Source organism: Aedes albopictus, chromosome 2, assembly GCF_035046485.1.
Source record: "Aedes albopictus strain Foshan chromosome 2, AalbF5, whole genome shotgun sequence".
Taxonomy (NCBI): domain Eukaryota; kingdom Metazoa; phylum Arthropoda; class Insecta; order Diptera; family Culicidae; genus Aedes; species Aedes albopictus.
Window position 1 is genome coordinate 272,054,794 of NC_085137.1, and position 13,426 is coordinate 272,068,219.

General features: G+C 41.6%; 1 protein-coding gene across 10 annotated transcripts in view; it reads left to right on the forward strand.

The window, feature by feature from the left end:
• The window catches only part of LOC134288082 (scavenger receptor class B member 1), a 682,758-nt gene that overhangs the window by 455,186 nt on the left and 214,146 nt on the right, over window positions 1-13,426 (forward strand). The window contains exon 8 of one of the 10 annotated variants that reach the window (XM_062851801.1): window positions 11,764-13,355. The exons of the other annotated variants lie outside the window; for them this stretch is intronic. Coding sequence (XP_062707785.1) covers window positions 11,764-11,840 — 77 coding nt within the window. The 3' untranslated portion in view covers window positions 11,841-13,355. Of the gene's footprint in view, window positions 1-11,763; window positions 13,356-13,426 lie in introns of those variants that run through there. 10 annotated transcript variants of the gene reach the window in all.

Below are 13,426 nucleotides of genomic sequence, written 5' to 3' on the forward strand. Positions count from 1 at the left end.
GGAAACTAACATATTTCAACTTTGTTTCTAAGTCAATTCAACTGAGCAATCCCTTGGCATCGAATAGAATTGTAAAAACCACAATATTAACATAAAATCAACAGAGTATTTTGATGCAAAAGTTTTACTGATAAATCCCTTGGTCACTTCTGTCAAACCAAGCAGAATGTTTTGTTTTAAAAAGCATTTACAACTTTTCTAATGCTGGAAAATGGATAGCTTTCAAATTATGCAAAGCTGTTGTACATGAAAAGCATAATTGAAAATTAATTTGAATTAGTGCGGCATGCGTTAGACAAGGTAAGACCTTTGTGAAAAGTTGTAAATTTGATAATTCAGGAGATTTCCTGATTTTTCTGTGAGAACATTTTTTTTATCTTTTTTAATATAACTAATAACAACCCAGAGGAAAAAACTAGCATGTTGTTTTCTAATAAATGTATTACTGAAAGTAAAAGAAAACTGTTTTTGAAAGTACCATAATATCGTAGATGTCAAGCTTGACATCCTCGTCAAAAGCCTGAAACTATTGTTATTTCAGTCAGATTTCCGATTGAGGAACAATAATACAGGATTGTTAAAACAATCATACAGGATTGTAAAAACAATCATACATTATCATTGTGGCCAAAACAATGTCAAATTCCTTTTGAATTTACGTCGAATATGGTTATTTTTACCGTAGATTTTTCTGCGTGAAGCGTGAAGAAGAGGTGACGGCCGTTGCCTTTGAGAATCCAACGTGTGAAAGTGAGCATCCTTGGATGAACCAGAGGATGTCCTTGTCGGCATTCCATCCAAAGATCCACAGACATCGACGTCAAGCAAAGCGCCTTCCGGAACCAACCCGGTGGTGAACCCTTTCCGAATTCCATTCGACCCGACTGGAGTTCATCCGAAGCTGATGATTCCGATTCCTACCGGATACCATCCGGTGCTGAAACCGTTTCGACCACCACCAGGATTCCATCCAATGCCGAAGCGCATCCCGAAGCCAACCAGAATGCCTCCGGTGTCTCAGAGTCCGACCGGTTCCTTTCCGGTACCACATCCGCCCCAATGCAAGGCCGGTTCCCTTCCGGCAAACCAGCAGCAACAGACTCCGACCGGTCTCCTTCCGGTACCACGACAGTTGCAGTCCGTGACCGAATCCAGTTCGGTATCACCGTCGCTCCAGTGTAAGACCGGTTCCCTTCCGGCATTCCAACCGCAACAGAATCCGACCGGTGTCCTTCCGGTATCCCAGCAGTTCCAGACTACCACCGGTTCCTATCCGGTATCCCAGACGCTGCAGTTCCTGACCGAACCCCGTTCGTTAACCCCGCAGTTCGAGTCTACAACCGGTTCCCATCCGGTACTCCAACATTTCCAGCGCGCGGTAGGATCCAATTCGGTAGCCAATCCGATCCTTAGGTCTACCGGAGCCTGCCTGGTGGTCGATTCCGCCCTGATGCCCGTCGATACCCGTTCGGCGGCCAAGACAACCAAGAGTTCTACCGGTGCCCGTTCGGTGGATAACTCCGCCATGATGTTCGTCGGTTCCAGTCCGAAGGTTAAACCAACCAAGATGTCCATCGGTGCCCGTCCGATGGTCAGGTCCAACGAGATGGCTGCCGGTTCCTGTCCGGTGGTCAACCTAACTGAGATCCCCATCGGTGCCCGTCCGATGGTCAAGTCCAACGAGATGCCTGCCGGTTCCCGTCTGGTGGTCAATTCCAACCAGGTGTCTGCCGGTTCCTGTCCGGTGGACAAGCCACTCCTGATGTCCGCTGGTGCCAGTCCAGTGGGCAAGCCTTGCCTGCGTCCATCGTCTATCGGTACCAGTCCGGTAGTCAATCCAACCGTCGATACCCGTTCGGCGGCCAAGAAGTCTGCCGGTTCCCGTCCGGTGGTCAAGTCGCACGAGATACCGGCTGGTTCCCGACCAGTGGTTGAAGCCAACCCGATGCCCATCGATTCCTGCCCGATGGTCAAGTCCTTCCAGATATCTGCCGGTTCCCATCCGGTGGATAAGCCACTCCCGATGTCCGCTGGTGCCAGTCCAGTGGCCAAGCCGATCCTGGGCCCACCGTCTATCGGTACCAGCCTGGTAGTCAAGCCAACCGTCGATACCCATTCGGCGGCCAAGACGCCCAAGATGTTTGCCGGTTCTCCTCCGGTAGCCACGCCGCACACTGTTGCGGATGGCCCAAAAACGTGATCGAAATTGTTTTGACCATGAAAACATGATTTTTGATCTTTGGTGTCTTCGGCACCAATTTATAGAAATATCAGTTTTGTGATCAATCCCCCTAAAAGTGAGAAACGGTTTCTAACTTTTTTATTTGTAAACTAAAAAATATGATTGTTCAGAGAAGTTGTAGGCAATTTTACTAGAAACAACTTTGCCGAACATACAAAATTTCTATCTTTTGATTTGTATGTACATTTGAGGCGTTTTTTATGAAGCACCCCTAAAAAACAGTTTTTTGCTTATAACTTTTTCTATGAATTTTTCACGATTTCCAAATGTTCTAGCAAATGTTTCGCCTTATTAAAACGCGTAACTTTTGCGAAGAAAGTATATATCTATCTCTCATATTTATCATGTTATTGGAAATTTCACTTTAAAAAATGCTTATGTTTGACATACCCATTTGTTAACTTTCGCACGTTTTCGCAGACCAGGATTTTCACATTTGAAAATATGGAACGAGTTTTATCTATTGCAAATAAAGCCAGTTTTAGCCTGATTTCGCCTGAATATTTAAATTCACATACTAGAAATGACTATCATTATAAAATGTGTTATTGTAAAATGATCAAGATATCAAAAAAATGTACTTAGTGCTTTTCTTACATGATTTTCCCACATGAACACGCAAACATGTTTTCACAGAATCACTTGGAACTGCATGAGATGACTTTCCCATAAAATTTAAGTTTTTTTTTCGGATAAACAGTGGCTCTCATAGTAGTACGATAAGTCTCTTCCACAAAATTATCGATATTTTTAAATGCTCTTGCTAATGCTCATAAAATTTTTCGTGCTCATGTACACTTTGCGAAAATGTTAATTTGCAGAAGGTTCAAATAACAACAACTGATGTTTCGATTAATATTGATTTTTAATTTGTTTACTTGAAAAATGAAACTTATCTGTTAATATTAACACATATATCATTGATTACTGTCATCATTAAATGTATTGCTTCCAGTTACTGTATGTATGTTTTTCTGTCCGAGGAAGCACAAGAGTCACGCAACAAAGACACCAGGAATTACAGAGAGAATCATAGACGTAAGTTTCTAAAAATCTAAACTAACACAGATCTCCTACATCGTCTGCTTGAAACATCTGATCCCATAATAAGGAATATTGGACTATTTCCTAAAAAAAAACTAGAACACCATAAACGTAGGATGCGAACAACCTTTTGCTCTAAACATATGACGAGATAGTAACTGGAAGCAATGAAATAAGTGATGACGTTAATCAATGATATGCGTTAATAATAACAGATATGTAATAATTTTCAAGTAAACAAATTGAAACCCAATTTTAATCGAATCATTAGATGCTGTTATTTAAACATTCTGAAAATTTACATTACTGCAAAGTGTACATGAACTCGAAAAATTTTATGAGCATTAGCAAGATCATTCAACAATATCGTTTATTTTGTGGAAGAGACTTATCGTACTACTATGAGAGCCACTGTTTATCTGAAAAAAAAAAACTTAAATTTTATGGGAAAGTCATCTGATGCAGTTCCAAGTGATTCTGTGAAAACGTTTTTGCGTGTTCATGTGGAAAAATAATGTAAGAAAAGCACTGAGTACATTTTTTGTCATGTTGATCATTTTACAATAACACATTTTATAATGATAGTCATTTCTAGTATGTGAATTTAAGTATGCAGGCGAAATCAGGCTAAAACTGGCTATATTTGCAATAGATAAAACTCGTTCCATATTTTCAAATGTGAAAATCCTGGTCTGCGAAAACGTGCGAAAGTTAACAAATGGGTATGTCAAACATAAGCATTTTTTAAAGTGAAATTTCCAATAACATGATAAATATGAGAGATAGATACATACTTTCTTCGCAAAAGTTACGCGTTTCAATAAGGCAAAACATTTGCTAGAACATTTGGAAATCGTGAAAAATTCATAGAAAAAGTTATAAGCAAAAAACTGATTTTTAGGGGTGCTTCATTAAAAACGCCTCAAATGTACATACAAACAGGCCCGGATTAAGGATTGTGGGGGCCCGGGGCCCGAGGGGATGTGGAGGCCCCTCGGAGAGATGACCAAAAATGTTTTTCCTTATTTTCAGTACAGTACTTGAGTAACATGAAAAATAAAGCTAGTGTTAGCAACCAAAAAAGGTTTTTGTGGGGGCCCCTAAAATGTGGGGGCCCGGGGCCCGGGCCCCCCCGGCCCCCCCTTAGATCCGGCCCTGCATACAAATCAAAAGATAGAAATTTTGTATGTTCGGCAAAGTTGTTTCTAGTAAAATTGTCTACAACTTCTCTGAACAAACATATTTTTTTGGTTTACAAATGAAAAAGATAGAAATCGTTTCTCACTTTTAGGGGGATTGATCACAAAACTGATTTTTCCATAAATTAGGACTTATTTTATAGAAAAACTTTGCTGAAGACACCAAAGATCAAAAATCATGTTTTCATGGTCAAAACAATTTCGATCACGTTTTTATGCTATCCGCAACAGTGTGCGCCGATCCCGATGTCCACTGGAACCAGTCCGGTGGGCAATTGCGCTCCGATGTCCGTCGGTTTCCGTCTGACGCTCAAACCGAATCCGATGTCCGCTGGAAGCAGTCCAGTAGACAGTTCCGCCCTCAAGTCCGCCGGTTCGTATCCGGCAACCGAACCAAAGTTGATGCCCATCGGTGTCCGTCCGATGGTCAAGTCCGTCCAGATGTCCACCGGTTCCTGTCCGGTGTTCAAGCCACTTCCGAAACACACTGGTACCAGTCCAGTGCGAAAGCGAATTCTGACGTCCGCCGGTGCCCATCCGGTGACGAAGTCCATCATGATAGCCATCGGTACCCGTCCGGTGGTGGAGCTGTCCTCGAAGTCCATCGGTACCTGCCCGATGGCCGAGACGTTCCTGAAAGTCGTCGGTACCAGTCCGATGATCAAGCCAAGGCCGTTTCCGAAGCCCATTGGAACCGGTCTAGTGGTGAAACCGACCATGTTGTTCGCCGGAACTAGTCCGACAGCCAAGCCCTTCGTAATGTCAGCCGGTTCGCGTCCGGTAGCCAAGCCGTCTTCGATGTTCGCTGGAAGCCGTCCAGCGGATAAACCCTCCCTACTTCCCGCCGGTACCCGTCCGGTGACCGAGTCAAGCCTGATGTCAACCAGCACTCCTGCAGTGTCCCAGCCGGTGATCTTTCCTGTGATGTTAGCTGGCATCCCTCGACCAGTGAAACTAATCCCGAAGATCACGACGTGTCCAACCAAGAAGCTACCTCCAACGACAGCCGGAGTCCATCCAGCACTCAATCAGATCCTTAGTCTGGAAGAACGATTCCCAAGCCCGAAGACAGCCGGAACCCGTCCGGTAGTTAGAGAACCTCCCGAGAAGAAGAACTGGATCGTGGTGTTGTCGATGATGAACCAACCACCACTGGATCCGACGCCGGTCAGCCTGACTGGTGAATATAAGCAACTCCATTTCGACCCGTGGCCGAGGAAGCCACCCGATGAACCACCCAAGCGCAGCAGACTCAGCGAAGTTATCCTGGAGCGCGTGTCCCGAGCGCGTCCGCCTAACTACCCGAAGGAAGCCAAGCAAGACGCCGCAGGTGAGCAAACATTCGATCTGTGGTGTGTGAATCCCTATCCTGGCTTCATGTGGTTCCCCCAGTCCTCCATTGAAGACCCCTAACGAAATCAACAAAGTTCTCTTTTCTCCCTCGTCATTGAGTTATCATTCCGAACCTGTGTTGAGTTCCTGTCCCTATTGTTGATTATTCCTGCCTAACCCTGAATGAGAAAGATCCCTTGAAGTTTGTAATCCTTGAACCCATAATAACACCTAGAACCCATACCATAAGATATCCTGTATGCCTAGTGATTTCCAATTCCATTGAAGATGAAGATCCTGCTGAAGAATCCATAATTCCTTTTCCTAAACTACCGTTGAGTATTGATGTGGCTTTATCCTGAAATTCCACCTGACTGAATTTTGCTTTCCAACGTGTAAGGATGTGTTCCCCTGTGTTCAAAGTAGATCCCTTTTTCCAGCACAAGTTTGTCTGAAACCTCAATCCTATAAGTCATAGAATCCTGCCAAGCGACCTAAGTTTCCTATTTTGAGTCCTGTCATAATGCCTTTCCTCAGGTACCTTTGCGGAATCGAGCCAGTTTGCCAACCCTTGAATGTTGATAGATGGTCCTCCAAGCTCCTAGACATACAAATACAGTCCACAAGAAAAAATGAATTATTCTCCACCAGAATATGAATTCCGTTCCTACATTTTGGGGTCCACACCTTGACGTTCTTACACCTTGACGTTTCCTCCTTACCTGAAGATATGAAGTAATGTATCCTAAACTAATGAAGAAAATTTGTTTGACCAAGCTCACTGCCTTCCCTAAGAATCAAGTACATGTCCAGTTTTGAAGTCTCCAAGTCCTCCTAAGAAGTTTCCCTAACTTATTGCAGTGTGTCCGCCTAAAGTATGTCCTAAGAACCCTCGTTAAAGAATAGTCCTCCTAAAAGATCAATTGAAAATTCCTTGCCTCCTTTGAAGATACCCGTAAGTCATGCTCTTGAAAGTTGTCATTGTTTCCTCCTGATTGTTAGTCCTCCTACGAAGTTGCCTCCCTGATCAAGCCATCCTAGCAAGTTCCCCCTTTTCCGGCCCGGGAGTATGTTCGCTCCCAACGCGAAGATCCATCCTGATTTGAACCCCTTTCCCCGTACAACTAACCTCGAGTCGCCGCGAGTATTTTACGGCTCCAATCCCAACTATCAATCACCCAATTTACCCTCACACACCACGTCGTTTGTGCTTGTCCACCGAGCGACGACGTAATGATTGATCATGCAAGGATCGACCGACCAACCACGCGTGGCCGCGTGTCCTTATGTGCCAGCCAACGACGACGACCGAACCATCGCACTACTGCCTATGTAAATGGAAGTTTCCACCATCGCCACAGCGCAGCGCAAGCAACAGATTTTATACCTCCATTCAGTTCTCTACCGTCCTTCAAGAAGATTGCGTGCGCGAACATGAAAGAGTCATCATTTAACCACCGACATGTAAACACGTATCAACAAGAGAAATATAGTTGTAGTTAAGTAGTTTAGTATACAACCGCCTTTTCCTCCCCAGTGGAAGCCACAGCCTTTCCAAAAGCTAAGTTCCCCTCCTTCCTATCGAGCTACCGGTCCTCTGTGCTGTTCCGCCGACTTATTGGAAGAGATCTTCCTATCGAGCTACCGGTCCTCTGTGCTGTTCCTCCGACTTATTGGAAGAGATTGGTTAGACATATTTTACAGTGGTTGGCGAGACAATTTTTTGAAAATGGCGCAACCAGGCAGTTTTGGTGAAAACGCTTTGAACATCATAAAGCAGCGTTATGGTGAAACGTTCAATAGAGATTTTTCTTCCCCTATTGTTGGATTCAAAGCTGAGCTAGTTTCAAAAGAGGACCGTCCAATCTTTCGAAAACCATATGATGTGCCTTATCGCCTGAAGGAGAAAGTTTTAGATCATCTGAGCTTATTAGAAAAGGACAAAATAATAACCCCAATTAAAACCAGTTTATGGGCTTCTCCTGTGGTCGTTATTATTAAGAAAGATGGCGACATCAGACTGGTTATTGACTGTAAAGCTTCGATCAACAAGGTTTTGATAGCTAACACTTATCCTTTACCAACAGCCCAGGATTTGTTTTCATCGCTGGCTGGCTGTAAAATGTTTTGTTCTTTGGACTTAGCAACCGCTTATACTCAGCTGCAGTTGTCTGCAAAATCAAGGAAAATGGTAGTTATCAATACAATTAAGGGTCTCTTTACTTATAATCGGCTCCCCCAAGGGGCATCATCAAGCGCAGCCATATTTCAGCAAGTGATGGAGTCTATTTTACAAGGCATTGAATACGTTTACGTTGATGTTGACGACGTCTTAATTGCAGGTAAAGATTTTGACGACTGTTACAAACGATTAATAATGGTATTGGACAGGTTAGCAAAAGCTAATGTTAAAGTTAATTTTAAGAAGTGTAAATTTTTTGTAACTCAACTGCCATATTTGGGACACATCATAACAGACAACGGACTTCAGCCTAATCCAGAAAAAGTATCAACAGCACAAAAGCCAAGAAACACTACCGAGTTGAAGGCTTTTCTGGGTTTAGTAAACTATTATGGAAAATTTTTACCAAATTTGTCCACAGCTTTGAGACCCTTGTATTATTTACTCAAAAAAGAGGTTAAATTTTTGTGGGATTTCAAATGTGATGAGGCTTTTGATAATTGTAAAACAAAATTATTAAAAGCAAACGTTTTGATATTTTATGATCCTACACAGCCTATCGTCGTTAGTGCTGATGCTTCCTCCTACGGCCTTGGCGGAGTTATATCACATGTCATTGATGACGTAGAAAAACCCATATGGTTTACGTCATTTTCACTTAATCAGGCTCAAAAAACTTATCCTATTCTGCACTTGGAAGCATTGGCAATAGTATCGACAGTAAAAAAAATCCACAAATTTTTATTTGGTCAAAGTTTTACGATTTTCACAGATCACAAACCCCTTTTGGGGATATTCGGTAAAGAAGCGCGAAATTCAATTTCAGTAACCAGAATTCAACGATAAGTAATGGAGTTGTCAATCTATAATTTCAATATTGAATACCGACCAGCGAACAAAATGGCTAATGCTGATTTTTGTTCGCGTTTTCCATTGGAGATAGAAGTACCTAGACACTTAGAAAAACAGTATATTAAGCATTTAAACTTCTCTGGAGATTTACCATTAGATTTCACGATTGTAGCTAGAGAATCATGAGGAGATTTTTATTTGCAACAAGTTGCAGCCTATATGAAAAATGGTTGGCCGGAACGAATAGATCCATGCTTCAAAAACATCTTCTCACAGCATCAAGACATTGAGGAAATCGACGGATGCTTGCTTTTTCAAGAAAGAGTTATTGTTCCTTCTTCGTTGCAAAGAAAGGTTTTGCAAATGCTCCATGTGGCCAGAAGAAGTGTATATTGGTGTGGAATCAACTCGGATATCGAATCTTTTGTAAAGAATTGCGAGGTATGCATAAAAACATCGGTTGTCCCCACTCACAAAGGCACTTCTGAATGGATTTCTACTTCTAGACCGTTTAGCAGAATTCAAGCTGATTTTTTATATTTTGAAAGACGAACGTTTTTATTGGTGGTTGACAGTTATTCTAAATGGTTGGAAATTGTTTGGATGAAGTACGGTACTGATGCAGAGAAAGTGATTAAAGAGTTCATCAATTTTTTTGCAAGGTTTGGCCTTCCGGATGTAGTAGTCACGGATAACGGTCCACCTTTCAATTCAAGTAATTTTAATGTTTTTCTGGAAAGACAAGGCATTCAGGTATTTAAAAGTCCACCCTACCATCCCCAAAGCAATGGGCAAGCGGAACGATTAGTGAGAGTAGCAAAAGAGGTACTGAAGAAATTTTTGTTGGACCCAGCAATGAGAAGTATGGATCTTCAGGATAAACTTAACTACTTTCCATTTAATTACCAAAACACTTGCCTACTCGAAGGAGGAAAATGTCCAACAGAAAGTGTTTTGAATTTCAAACCAAAGACAGTGTTAGATTTAGTCAATCCAAAAAATCATTATAAACAACACTTAGCCGAACCATTAGAAAAGAAAGTTAACCCAAGTAACAATTCCATTGCTGGTTGGTTTTGTTTGATTTTTATTAGGGTTTTATCACAGCAATAATTAAAACTCACAGTTTTGTGACTGTTTTTATGAAAACCATTGATGAAATGTTTTATAGTATACTTGAAGATATACATAAAGACAGATTTTAAGAGTAAACAAAACCATCCGATATGTAAACCTTCTGGCAATCATTATTACCACAATAAAACTGTTAAAACTTTCAACAGATGGCGATCCGTTCGATTAAGAACGACATCTGTTGGTGGAAAAGCCGAAACAACGACACTGCTAGGTTTATTGCGGTCATCATAAAAGTAAACTTGCTTTCGTGTTATTTTCGCTGATTATGGTCGTCGCCATATTGAAGAATTAGCTAACGTGAATGGAAAATAGTTATTTTTGCTCAAATTAGCAATGAATTGATTGTTTGCCATAATTTCCATTATGTGCTCACATAAATAAACTATCTCTGCTTAGTTTTCTTCTGATTCGCGATAGTTTTACTAAATGAACCAACTGATTTATTTCATTCCAAGATGATAATTTTTACTATTTTCGAAGCGCATTAATTTTATGGTTCTGCAACCCCAATATTCACGGTAAAATTGAATGCGCATAAGCCTACCAACACAATAACTACTAAAATAGTGCTTTAAAATGATCGCTTTCTACTTACGAATGATGCATCCTCTTGAACTTTACATGCCATCGAAGAAGCTTTTCTGCATCTTGAGCTGTCATAGTTTTGTTGATCAAAAAACAACAACAATCGAGAATGGGAAACTTCTCAACTAGGTTTTAAAACGGGTTTATTGCTACTTCTAATGCGGTTTGCAAAACCTCTCCGAGAGTGGTCCACTTAGCCGGAAGATTCTCTCAAAGAGGTTATCAAGAGGTTTTGATGTATAAATCAGTTTTATTGCAAGTTTTAAAAATTTGGTCATGAAGATCTCTTGTAGAGCCGAACAAAACTCTTTCTACTCATAAGTATAAGGGAGTAGAGATCAGTGGATAATGAAATGATAGATATGATAGAATTCGCTAGGTAGCGAACAAGTGTGAAAATTTTATAGAAGGTGAAATTAGGCAAGTAGGCCATGTATTGAACGAATACATCGAATGCGTGAAACTTCTGCCGTGCGACCTGTGCTTTTAAACAGATCGGCTTGGTTGGTAGTTCATACCCCCTTACCAAGACTGGCAAAAGTTTCAGGCACCCGACTGCCTAATGTATTGTTCTGTTTTCATCACAAATTCTATCGATCGGTAGCTTTTTCGGAATTCGCACTCCGTTCATAGAGGTATGTCTTTATCGCGGCGTGTTCTTCCTATTAGCTTTTTCGATCTTATAGGATAGAAAACTTTTCTTTTTGAGCCAAACTTTTCATATCATATGCTGATTTATCGACCGTATTCTATTAATAACTTGATGATTTTGTGGCTATATCGGTCTCTTTCTACTCATAAGTATAAGGGAGTAGAGATCAAAGTGGATAATGAAATGATAGATATGATAGAATTCGCTAGGTAGCGAACAAGTGTGAAAATTTTATAGAAGGTGAAATTAGGCAAGTAGGCCATGTATTGAACGAATACATCGAATGCGTGAAACTTCTGCCGTGCGACCTGTGCTTTTAAACAGATCGGCTTGGTTGGTAGTTCATCTCTACTCCCTTATACTTATGAGTAGAAAGAGACCGATATAGCCACAAAATCATCAAGTTATTAATAGAATACGGTCGATAAATCAGCATATGCTAGGAGATAAGGTTTACTATAAGAACCATAACACAAAAGACGCTGAAAAATGGATAGATGCAACATTTATTAAAAGAGTTTCTCAAAATATATTACAGTTCTCAATCGGAACAGCCCTCATCTCGGCTCACAAGGAGCAGGTGAAGATTCGGGGTCAGACTGGGCGAAGGCGTAATGTGACGCTCCAGCTACCCAAGCCGATCAGCGAGGATGTTACCATCAGCAAGAGAGGATCGAAGAGAAAGTATCAACACCTGGAAGAGAGCGAGGAAGGGTTTAGAGGATTCACTCCTAGTCCCGAACCACCACTACCAGCATCTCGCGAACTTCATCCCAGCCTATTACGACCCAATATGCAATCGGTTCTGGATACGACGAGTAATCTAAGAAGATCTAAAAGATTGAAGAAAAAGAAAATAGATGACATGTATGTGTACCAAACATGAATTCTACAAGTGTGAATTGAATGTATGAAATGTGATTAAGGTTGAATTCAGATTACTATTTTAGCTTACGGTTTAAACAATCTTACTGAAAGGGAAAGGTATTGTTAAGTTCCAATTTGAATTACTAGCAACACGGCCAGCAGCTTAACTGATCAATGTTGACAATCAACGTTGTGTTCTATTTTATAGTAGTAGTGTTGATGATGAGCCGTGCATTGTATACAAATAAACAAAGCAACTTGATGATTGATATTGTTGATAATGACTATAAATAGCACGGGCAATAAAGTGACCTGGCGTCAGTATTCAGTGAGAAAACATAGAGTTGATGTTATTATCCGAACATATCACTCCCAAGTGCTTTTTGAGTGTGAGTGGACGTGAAAAACACAACAAGCAATTATGAGTGTTGGACGAACTCCTCGCTGCGCGACAAGCTCGCGCTCGGTGCTGTTGAGGATTTACGTTGTGATTTCTGAGTTTTATTTTCACTCCTCAGAAAATCGCCGAAATCGCTTACTCATTTCGCGAGGGAGTTTCTGTCAAGCCTGTTTTAAACTAAGCTCACAACAAACGCTTTAACAAACGCTCCTTCAGTTTTTTTGACGGCAAAATGGAATCTCTTACCGTTCACAAATATGAGCAAAAAACCAACGTATTTTCATACGAAATCATCTACAGCGGCCGTTCGCTCGTTGCAGCATTTTTAAATTTCAAGATGCGAATGGCATTTATTAATTGCAATGTAATTTTCAAACTTGAGTGCATCGAAGTGTTCTACCATCACATCTGTACCATTTGATTGCTTTTAAAGTACATATGGCTTAGGGTAAGGGAGGTATTTTGGACCGCATTATGAAATGGATGAGGGCTGCAAAACGTTGAGTCGATAAGGAGAGCGTTCAACATAGCTCTGATCCTCACAAGTTCCTACCTCATGCTTCCACGGGTCAAGCGATGACAAAAACCAATAGCTACGACTTGTGTGCTTAGCTGGTAGTGTAGCCTGGGCACTGTTGTCCTTCTGACTTCAGCTAGATTGAGGAGGTACGACCAGAGTGTCCAAGGAGGTGCGGCTCAAACTTCCGGCATCCAGCGGCTGAGTAAGAAACGCTGCATCACGCCCAGCTAGATCCAAGGTGGTAGCTCCATCAGCGTGGTCGTCCCAGTGTTGGTTGGGACGTTAAACAGAACTAGCACAATGGCCCTCCGTCGAGACAGAAGTGTTGGCGTAGGCCCAACAAGCTACCCGCAAAAATCCCCATTGCGAATAACATAGGAAAAAATACGACTCGATACAACCGGTAAAGACCCA